Source organism: Ovis canadensis, chromosome X (genome assembly GCF_042477335.2).
Source record: "Ovis canadensis isolate MfBH-ARS-UI-01 breed Bighorn chromosome X, ARS-UI_OviCan_v2, whole genome shotgun sequence".
In the NCBI taxonomy this organism is placed as follows: domain Eukaryota; kingdom Metazoa; phylum Chordata; class Mammalia; order Artiodactyla; family Bovidae; genus Ovis; species Ovis canadensis.
Window position 1 is genome coordinate 78,214,252 of NC_091727.1, and position 11,700 is coordinate 78,225,951.

General features: G+C 35.5%; 1 protein-coding gene across 1 annotated transcript in view; it reads right to left on the bottom strand.

The window, feature by feature from the left end:
* Window positions 1-11,450, bottom strand: part of POF1B (POF1B actin binding protein) — a 100,771-nt gene extending 89,321 nt beyond the window's left edge. The window contains exons 1-2 of the mRNA XM_070290354.1: window positions 11,338-11,450; window positions 10,890-11,214 (exon numbers count right to left, since the gene is read on the bottom strand). Of these exons, the coding sequence (XP_070146455.1) occupies window positions 10,890-11,174 (285 nt within the window). The 5' untranslated portion in view covers window positions 11,175-11,214; window positions 11,338-11,450. The remainder of the gene's footprint in view (window positions 1-10,889; window positions 11,215-11,337) is intronic.
* Between the last annotated feature and the right edge of the window lie 250 nt (window positions 11,451-11,700).

The window sequence follows — 11,700 nt, forward strand, 5'->3', positions numbered from 1 at the left end:
TGAGATGGTTGGATGGCATCACCAACTCAATGGACATGAGTTTGAGCAAACTCTGGGACATAGTTTAGAGCAGTGGAGCCTGGCATGCTGCATGCAGTCCATGAGGTGGCAAGTCATTTACGACCTAACAGCTGAACAACAATATAAGGGAAACCTTAAAAAGTTAAAACATACTCTAAATTCCAGGATTATTTCAGGGCAACACCTTGAAAGTCAGAACAAAATCTACTTTGTCTCCTAATATATTTTTGATACTTTCCCCTCTGATAACAAAACATTAGAATGGAAAAAATACAGTAATGGTAACTATGAAATGATCTGCTGAAACTAAAAAATATTAACTTGTTTTAACTAAAAATTCTTTAATATCTGACCAAGGTTAATTAAGGGAGATCGCTGATAAAGAGCTGATATTTAAACTCAGGGCATCCATTAACTAGCTTTTCTAAATTGGACAAGTTATTTTGAGCTGTTTACACTTCAATTTTTTATTTGTACAACAAATAATACCCAATGTATGTTTTCATTTGTACACTGTACAATTTGCACAATAGATGGAATAAAGCTTTTTCTATTTATTTTTTGGAGTTCTAATAAATAATGTATATAAAATTTTTGAAAAATAAAATATAGCATCTATTAATATGAGGCATTATTTTTAATAGATTGGTAACATATGTAACTAAGATATTTGTTCATTACTTGTTATGTAGTGGTAATGAAAGAGACAGAAAAGACAGAATATACTTTCTACCATCACCAAAGTTACAATCAGTTAGGGGTAAATAACAATAAAGTATAATATCATAAGAGCTACAAGGAACTTACTCTGGGAGCTTCCATGGCTAAGAGGTAACTTCAGCCTGGGACAACTTAAGATTTCATCACAGGTTACACTTCAGGAAAACTTCTTGAAAAATTACTATAATTTCAACATATCTAGATTGGTGAGAATAGAGAATAGGGACATTTCAAGTGTAAGAGTATCATGCACAAAGACATAGTTGTGGAAAAGGAGAGGCTATATTTAAAGAACAATAGTTTACATTTTGGCTGAAACATAGAACAATAAAAGAGGGGTTCCCAGAAGTAAGGTCCCTGAGAGCCAAATAATTGGAGGGCTTTGAAAGTCAGACTAAGAAATTCATAGACACTGAGTGTCATTGAAGTTTTATTGAGCAGTAGAGTAATATGAGGTGTTTATAGAGAATTTAAATAACTAAAATATTCTTAGGTGCAATAGAGTTTGTGAAGATTTTAAAATAATTTTATTCAGAGATGTATACATCCAAGCTGAAGTCTATGCTAAGGAGAAATGAGTAAATACTATGCTTGAAGATAAAAATATTTCCTTGGAGAGTTCTAAATGTATTTTCATATGTGGATGAGTACTGAACAGTAGTAGTAGTTTTTATGAAACAATCTCAGGGCACATAACCGATATGCTAAACAATTACAAGGTCATTGAGTAAGATTCAGTAAATAAAAACATTTCCCTTAAATATACAGGAGAGGTAGAAAGAATATTTCTATAAGCAGTGTAATTAACAGCTCTAAGTTAAGTTGGTTAAAGGAAGAATCACAACAATATTCCAGGGAAATTACATGACAAATCAGAATGACAAACCCTTCAATAACATTTGGCATATTAAATAATGATAAATATTTGTCCAAAGGGAAAAAGTTTTAACTAAATATAAACAAGTCAAATCCAGATGCTTAATAAAATCCAAGAACTAAAATAGAAAACTGATTGACATTAAATAGCTTTCTTATATTTCTGTGTTGTTCATGTTTTCAAAGAGGCAATTTGTTCCCTACTTTCCATTTTCAACTCAAAGAGAGGGCATTGAGGAGTGAAATCTACGAAACAGTGCCAGTCATGTATCTTATTAAAACCACTGCTGACAGCCACATTCAGGAATTTTTGTGTCATAATCACAAAGAGAGAGGGGAGAGAGGAGAGGAAGTATTTGAAGTTTCATTCTATTCCCCAAAACACTTTTTTTTTTTGGATTGACTTTGAGTTTTGGTTAAAAAAAAAAAAAAAAAACCTCAACCATCAACAAGTGTATAGTCCATGGTGGAGGGGAATAAGAAATAAAGAAATAATATACTACTCAGTATTATGCTATCTTACAATACTTTAGCTAAATGATGAAAAGTGATACTGTATTTAAAAGGAGACCACACCTGGGATGGAGGTTGGGGTGGAGTACTACATTGAGGAGAGAGTAAGAAGATCCAGGGTTGAAGATGTTTTGGTGGAAGAAGACTTTCCAAATGCATATTGATGGATAGGTAGGAATCCAACAGAAATGTGAGGGAAGGGTAGATGTTGCCAGAGCAGGCAATGGAATGAACAAACGAAGGGGTGAGAGGGAAGCAAAATGTTCAAGAAACAGACAGCAGTGAAGTGCATCTGGAATACAAGACGTAAGGAGGTGGGTAGTGACAGATAAGACTACAAAAATAGGGTGAGGCTGTCCTAAAGAGTGTCTTTAATAACATCAAAGTCTAGGAGTTTGACCTAACTTGGGAACTCGATTATCAAAGTTTTTAAAAAGATTCTAAATTGCAAATTAAATGCCATTTTATTGCTGAGTTAATATATTCCATGAAAAATTACAAGCCAACATTATTTGTTCATGATACTTCTATCAAAGCATTTATGAGTTTTTAAATAGCTAAAATTTAATCAACTTATTACCCAGTGCTGGAGGTTTATATGTTTTGATACAAAGCAATCAATAAAATTTATGAGAGAAATGTAAAAAAGAATTCTGGACAGTAACAAAATATATCTGCCTCCTTGGTAAACAACATGATGTTTTAAAAGCATTGACATGTTTATTGACATTATTTATTTATGCCCTGGATTGTGTCCCCAAAAATTTCAGGTGGTTCATAATGGAGTACATACAGGAAAATGATCATGAAGCATATACAGGAATCAGGTATCAGAGACAGTATAACACAGATAAGAGTCAAATGTGTAGACCAGGAATATCCAGTATAACATGGTGGTGATAAGCATAGACTGGAAACTAGACTGTTTAGATTTAAATCCCAAAAAAGAAAAAAAAAGAAAGAAATCCCCAAAAAGAGGGGATATATGTATACATATAGCTGATTCACTGTGCTGTACAGTAGAAAGTAACACAACACTGTAAAGCAATTATACTTCAATATTTTTTTAAAATATTCAAACCCCAGTTCTACCACATACTAGCCGTATGAACTTGAGCAAGTCTCATAGCACCCCTGTGCCTTGGTTATCTCATCTGTAAAAATGGAAATGATATTTGAACTTTACTTGCTATTGTTCAGTTGCTAAGTTGCAGTCACTGAGCTGCAACACACCAGACTCCTCTATCCTTCACTATCTCTCAGGGTTTGCTCAAACTCATGCCCATTGAGTCAGTAATGCCATTCAACCATCTCATCCTCTGTCGCCCCTTTCTTCTGTTGCCTTCAATCTTTCCCAGCGTTGGAGTCTTTTCCAATGAGTCAGCTCTTCACATCAGGTAGCCAAAGTATTGGAACTTCAGCTTCAGGATCAGTTCTTCCAATGCATATTCAGGGTTTATTTCCTTTAGCAATGACTGGTTTGATCTTGCAGTTCAAGGGACTCTCGAGTCCTCTCCACCACAATCTGAAAGTATCAATTCTTCTGTGCTTAGCCTTCTTTATGGTCCAACTCTCAGAGCCATACATGACTATTGGAAAAAGCATAGCTTTGACTATATGGACCTTTGTCAGAAAAATGATGTCTCTGCTTTTTAATAAGCTAAGTTTGTCATAGCTTTTCTTCCAAGGAGCAAGTGTCTTTTAATTTCATGGTTGCAGTCACCACCCACAGTGATTTTGGAGCCCAAGAAAATAAAGTCTGTCACTGTTTCTATTTTTCCCCATCTATTTGCATGAAGTGATGGCACCAGATACCATGATCTTAGTTTACTTTACTTACTAAGGTTTAAAATTAATTCAATAAGCTAAGGGAGATAGGAAGTTCCAGAGAGGCTATGAAACCCAGATCATGTGCTAAAGAAAGGAAGATGCATTTTGATTGAGGGGGGTTATTTTTTCATCTTTTTTCCTCTTAAATATTTACTGGACTTCCTTGGTGGTTCAGTGGTTAGGAATCTGCCTGCCAATGCAGAGGACACAGGTCAGTCCCTGGTCTGGTAAGATTCCACATGCCATGCTGTGGAGCAATGAGGCCAGTACACCACAACTACTGAGCCCACACTCTAGATGCCACACACCACAACTAGAGAAAGCCTGCACACAGCAATGAAGACCCAGCACAGCCAAAAAATTAATAAATAAATAATTTTTAAAATTTTTCTCTCAAAAAGTAAGGTTCTGGGGAAATTATATAAAAGATAGATACAGTCAGCCCTCCATATCCATGGCTTCTGCATCTGCAAATTCAACCAACAGAGGACTGAAAATATTAGAAAAATAAAAATCTGGAAAGCTTCAAAAAGCAAAACTTGAATTTGATGTGTTCTGACAACTATTTATACAGCATTTATATTGTATTTACAGATCTAAAGATGATTTAAAATACATGGAATGCTATGCATAGGTTATACGTAAATACTAGGCCATTTTACATAAGATATTTGAGCATCTGTGGATTTTGGTATCTGGAGCGGGGATCCAGATACCAATCCCCCTTGGATAACAAAGGATGACTGTATATACATATATAAATAAAAATATTTCATTTCACCTTTTAAAGAAGGTTCATGAATTTAATTCTCCTTCTACTGAAATAGTCTTTCTAAACATATACTTTGAAAGTTCATGGCTTCATACTCTGTTTCATTCCTATGTGTCCATTAAAGCTGATCAGGTACTTTGGCAGCAGTTTGATAGCACATCTGCACCACCATGAATTTCTTTGAATGTGAGGATTTTAGATATATTTTTATATTTTAATGAGTAGCTTGAATATATATATATATATATATATATATATATATATATATATATATATCTGCAGTGTCCAGTAGAACTCTCTGCAGTGGTGGAAATACCTTATATATTTGCTGTACAGATAGTAGTCATTAGCCACCTGTGGCTGTTGAGCACTTAAACGTGGCTATTGTGACTGAGGAACTGAATAATTTGTTTTAATTTTAATTAATTTAAATTTGAAAAGAAAAAGAAAGAAAGTGAAGTCACTCAGTTGTGTCCGACTCTTTGTGACCCCTATGGACTGTAGCCTACCAGGGTCCTCAGTCCATGGAAATTTTCGAGGCAAGAGTACTGGAGTGGGTTGCCATTTCCTTCTCCAGGGTATCTTCCCGACCCAGGGATCAAACCCAGGTCTCGAGCATTGAAGGCATACATTTTACCGTCTGAGCCACCAGGGAAGCTCATATTTATGATAGACTATTCATATATTATTTAATTTATTATTGTATTTTATCTGTGCAGCTAGTGGTTTTTGTTGGCTATATTTTTATAAATCAATAATATGAATGGCAAGAATTATAAAGTGATAACTCTGTGCTGGACACCTTCACGTGTTCTCATTTGATACTCATTACAACTCTGCTTGCTTCCCTGGTGGCTCAGATGGTAAAGTGCCTGTCTGCAATGCAGGAGACCTGGGTTCGATCCCTGAGTTGGGAAGATGCCTGGGTTGGGAAGTTACTTATTTGTAGCTCTCCCTGAGACATTACACATAGATTCACTTGTACAGGCATTTTCTCCACACAATGTTCTCTGTGACTGATCTTTAGGCTCCACAAAATATATACATCTTTAGTCAATACCTATTGGCTTTTATTTTCCTATTGATAGGTCCTATCAAATAGTTCAAGACTTTGGTGCAATCAGTGCACAAAGGAGAGACAGCAAGACTGTTGGGATGAGAATTAAATAATAAAAATTACATACATAGTACAGGACTTTGTTCGCTAAATATTGGAAACTTGTTGAACACAACTCTTTAATGTTACCTAATTTGAATTTTAAAACTTTACTTAAAATTAATAAGTAATACACTGTTCCAAGAAAGAAAACCATGGGAGCCTTATAGGTGCTTCAGTTTTAATGACTATGAGAATCACTGACTGTAATAATGGTGACTGAACAGTCTCAAAAGAAGTAGTATCTTTAAAAACCACCTGACATTTATGCTGACAGAATTTTCCAAGGCAAACCGCCATTTGAATAAATTTTCTGAATAGTATGGGAGATGCTTTACCTAGAACCTTTTAAAGCCAGCAACATGGTTAAACACCTGCCTTAGGTTATTGTTGAGATGCTGTTCTGAACTTTGTACAGAAAGAAACAGGTTAAGTTGTAATGATCTCTCCTTAGATGAAACAAACACTTCCTCAATCTAGGATAAAATTTGTGATTCTGTCCCATGTAAAGAAAGCTATAGAATGTAAGGGTAATGGAACTCCTTCCTCTCACCGCTTCCCTCCAAGGAAACCCTCTCACTCAAGAGACCCATTCTTGGATTCTTTCTCTTTTACTGAAGGAAAAACTAGGAGAGAAAATAAAGTATCCAGTCACTTTGCAGTGCATGATTTTTGTTTTTAAGAATTAGAAATGTATCTGTTCCATTGGAAGTAAAAAAGGGATGCTATTAAGATGGCTTCTGTTGTGAAGAAAATGTTAGCTCAAATATACTTGTTTAGAAAGGTTTTCACTTTTAAATAGGGTTTAAGAGCATGGCAAATCTTGCAGTTATTTTACCAAGAATTTTCAAGAAAAAAAAAATTGAATCACAACAGTTAAAACAAAGTTCACCTCCCTCCCCATTTCCCCCACCACCGTCACACACACACACACACACACGCACACACACACACACACACATAATTATAGCTTGTTAGTGCTATTGACTGAAAACAGGCCCAGCAATTTATCAGACTTCCCTTAAACAAAAGACAATTGGCAAGGGCATTTTCACCTAGCAATTAGTTGCACTCAGTCTCTATAGCTTCATTTAATTATAAGCACAAAAGGGATGACTAAAGCTGAAAACTCAGGGTTCTTTATCCTATGACCTTATTCGTTTTTCAGGCAACCTACTTCCCTGAACAATCATTCACTTTAGTGACCACGCCTTTGAACAACAATTTATCAAAACAACACACCCATCCCCACAGAACAGGAAAATTTTCTGATAGTGTACAGAAATCCTGGCATAGTAAAGGAGCTATCAACAATCTTTGTAACCAAAGAAAAAGAAAAAAAATCATGTAAACAAAGAAAAGCCCAAGCTAATTAATTCTGAGAGCAGAGATCATTCATAAACTTATATTCTTCCCCAGGTTGCTTTCTGGAGTTAAATTTTGTTGCGAGCTTAAAATTTAAAAGAATGGTCATCCGTATAACACAATCTCTAAGAGGTCTCTTCTTCCATCAGAACATTTTATTCAGTAAAATATTGATGGCTAAAGCACACAATCATATTTTAAAATGAAATATAGACATACAGAACACCTACAGACTAGATCATGTATGCATGCATGAATGCTAAGTTGCTTCCGTCTTGTTCGACTCTTTGTGACCCTATGGAATGTAGCCGGCCAGGCTTCTTTGTCCATGAGATTCTCCAGGCAAGAATACTGGAGTGGGTTGCCATGCCCTCCTCCAGGGGATCGTCCCGACTCAGGGATCAAACCCACATCTGTTATGTCTTCTGCATTGACAGCAGGTTCTTTACCACTAGCACCACCTAGGAAGCCCCCAGATCATGTTTTGCTGTCCTCAATATGGACTCTCCCTAGATAAGCAAATGGGTATTTAGATAATCATGGTGCTTCTTACATAACAGGCACTTAATAAATATGTGCTCAATGAATGATAGGTATTAAGAATATTTTATTTTGATCAATTTCTCTGTTATAACAGAACTGTTCTGTATGCATGGAAAATAACTTGAACATCATAAAAAGCTGAAATTAATGAAAGAGAAATATTCATGTCCAATGTGTATTAATATCAATGCTGTTCATTTGAGGCAGCATTTCATTTTGAATTAATGATGGGTGTTTAACAGTCAGGCTTTTTAAAAGGTTGAGCCAAAAGGTTTTTGTTCTCTTTAGTTTCATGTAGTTTCTAGAACATCATTTATTTATAAGACGACATTCAGTTCTAAAATTCACCTATGACCTTGATTATAACTGTTTCTAATTCTTCCAGTTCATATGAATAAACTTAGTAATTTTAATTCTATCATCAATTTAGATAATTTCACCTGCAACTGGTTTCTATATTCAATTTTCTCTGAGAAACATTCTATCAGTCAGAAAAAATAATACTGAGAGAATCATAAAATATATCTAATCAATTGTAGACAAGAAACAAAGAAACATTATATCTGGAGAAATTTAAAATATGTTTATGTCTATAAACACTATTTTAGTTCATAAGAAAGCAATAAAGGAAAAACATGTGCTAAAAAGCCAGAAATAGAAAATACTAAAGTGCTGCACAAAGCATTTGTTTAAATCTAAAATGTCTACTACACAAATTAAAAAAGAAAAGCCGTGCAATATCATTTCAGTTTCTCAAAGAGATCATATTTTACTACTGGCAATGATATATATTTTTAATCTTATGAATTCTTTTAATATCATCCAAACACAAAAATGCTAAAAACAATTAAAGTAAAAGTTTAATTTAATTCATGATAACCAATCCATTTTCCTAGCTGCCATGGTCACAAACTCAAGCATCAGAATAATTGCTATATACCAACTCAAAATATCTTTGAAACATGGCATATTAAGGAGAGAATTTAAAAAATAAAGCTAAATGAAAAAAGTATTAAGTAATGTGTACTTCTTGCTTGTGCTAGGCATGGTATATAATAAAGCTGCTACTACATCTTACCCATTTCATTAACATGAAGGTAACTTCAGATCAATTTTAGGTCTTACATTATACAATGCCATCCTGCCACTAAACAGAGAGAAAGTAAATAAAATAATAGTTTCTTAGTCACATTCTTTGTGACAGCTATCTTAAAGCTTTCTTGCCAAATTATCTTTTTGTAGATTTATGAACGCCCTTTGATATGTAACTCAGTTTGAAATTTTACCCCCCTCTTCTTCACCCAGCCCTTTTCTTTCTTGTCAACTGTTAATAACTTCAGACTTCACCTTCTATTCCAATCTCTTTTCCCAGTTTTTGTGGTGATACTTTCTGTCCTTAAGGCTCTTTGTAAATTCCTTTGGGGAACTACATTTCAGGATGGATCTAGTCCTATGAGGATCACTTAGCAAATATCTGGTAGAAAGAAGGTGATCCTTGTAAAAAGCTCAACCAGCATTGTCCAGGTTTATTTAAAAGGAAAGTTGAACTATGGAGTATACAATAAAGTGTGACCCTAAAAGCTCTTCTGTGGTCAATGTTTATAACTTGCAAAATTTCAGCTTTGATTTTTTTTCCTATTTATTTTTCTTTTGGTAGGAAATTGATAAGAGGTTAATAATAATGTCAGGGTAATTTTAGCATACCCATGATAATGGTAACTTGCTGTTTCCAACCTTTGCATTGTTTTGAGGCTACTCAGGAACATCGGTGACAGCTACTATTGTTGTTCATTAACATCCTAATGCTTAATATTGGAATGCACATTTGCATTATTATTATCACAAACTAGTAGTTTTGACTTTTTATTTTTCTTCCCTTAGACTTCAATGCAGGTGGCATTTTTCTCAAATAGGTAATTATTGCCAGTAAATTCTTGAGTTTTTCTTCTTAATGTTCCCTTCAATTTAAGCTAGGAGTGAAGTAAAACAGTAAAATTGTGGCCCTTATAGTTGTTCACTTACCTATGTCTTTAAAAAATTCTTTTTAAAACAGCTTTATTATATCCCTTATACATGTTGCTTCATATCCAACTTAAAATTGTTATTTTGGGGAAAATAATCCATATTATTCCAAATCAGCATGACAATGCAGCATAGGATATCATTACGAAGGTTACTTTCTGAGCTGTACTTTTTGATACAGTACTACTTATATCTTGAAGCATAATTTCAGTTTGGACAGAAGTTTCCAGAAAGCTTTAAGACAAGCAAATTTAATGTAAAGACAGTCAAAAATGAAAACAGACATAAAGCTGTTATTTTTATATTGTCTTTCACTGTTCTTTCACATTCATTGGCAAGATTATTAGCACAGATACTAAACTAACCCCTTTACAAACAAATTTATTTTATTTTAAAGGGTGTCTTAGGCTTCCACTATTTTTAGCTTTCATATAACAACTGCTTATATCTTGCCTTCCTCAATTCTATATTCACTTTCAATATTCCTTCTACTAAGACATAAATTATCCACCTTGACTATACAAGAACCAGTGTGTCATTATCAGAAGACTAAACGCATATAACAATTCAAATAGACATTTGTGCCTGTCACTTATCCTGGAGCAGTATACTATTTGCTAAACACAAATAACTGCTTGTCACTCTGTACATACCATTTTCCCTGCACCACCATATTTGATTTTTTAAAAAAGCTGTTTACTTTGGATATGAAGTGAACCAGTGAGAATTTATTTTATAAAAAGTTGAGGATTGCTTTATGGTAGGAGTAAAAGAATACCTCAGATTAGATATTCCAATCTAATTCCACAAAAATGAGCCATCCTATATTCTAGTTAGATTGTGAAAATCATTGAAACTGATAAACAAATGGTTACAAGCATTAGTAAACTGATAAACAAATGGCTACAGCACTAGAAAAGGACAGTCAGGAGATGGAATTTGGAAGACCTTATATTGCATATAAAAGTGCGATCCAAGAGATAATATTCTGTAGAATAGAGCCAGAGAAGCAGGAAGAAAATAAATGAGTTTGACATTTCCCCCTCTTTGACATAGCTGCCTTTGTGGTACCTGGGAATGGTCACTCCAAACCAAGCTTTGGTACGAGGAGGCAGTTTTGAGAGGGGAGAGCACTTCTCCTGAGCCGACAGGGTCCAAAGCCTGAACCACCTTGTTCATGGGCCCACTGTAAGTCCTCACTCGCTGGTACACTACAGCTTTTTCTGGAGGCTGCTGGGCTTGGCTTGACTGACGGTAACAGTGGTAATGCTGGGGCTGGCATGGCAGCACCTCTTGGGACTGCTGAGTCCCACAGCTGCTGCTGCTCATCTCACTCCAATAGCTTGAGCTCATCATCTTCCCAGTGGTCTGCAAGGTAATCCCCAAGATGTTCTCCCTAAGGAACAAACAGAGAGAGATCATGAAAGAAAGGGGCAGGAAAGCAGACAGGCAGGCACATGTTGAAACCTTTTATTAACCACTGCGGCCTATTCTGGTGCCAACGAGAGACTAGAGTTACCTGAGCAGCAGCAGAAGCAGGTCAGGCAGCTGCAGAGGAGGCAGCAAAGTAGTCGAGTGCAAAAGCAAAGTGGAGCCACCCCAGTGAGATTGCTCCAGGAAATAGTACTGCCACGCCCCTGAGGGGCGGAATCACCAGGCAGGTTTACCTGCCAGGAGAGGCCCTGCTTTGCTACGGAGATAGCTACAAGCCGGCTCAGTAGGCTAGGAAGTCTAGGAAGAGCAGGAATGTGGAATTTCAGGGCTAAAGTCAGAGCTTCCAAATTCCACTGTCTTGGAAATTCACTTGAACTGTAAATAGGTAAAGACATATCCATGCCAAAATTTACTACAGAAAAAAAGTCACAGAAGTCACATGAAGGTG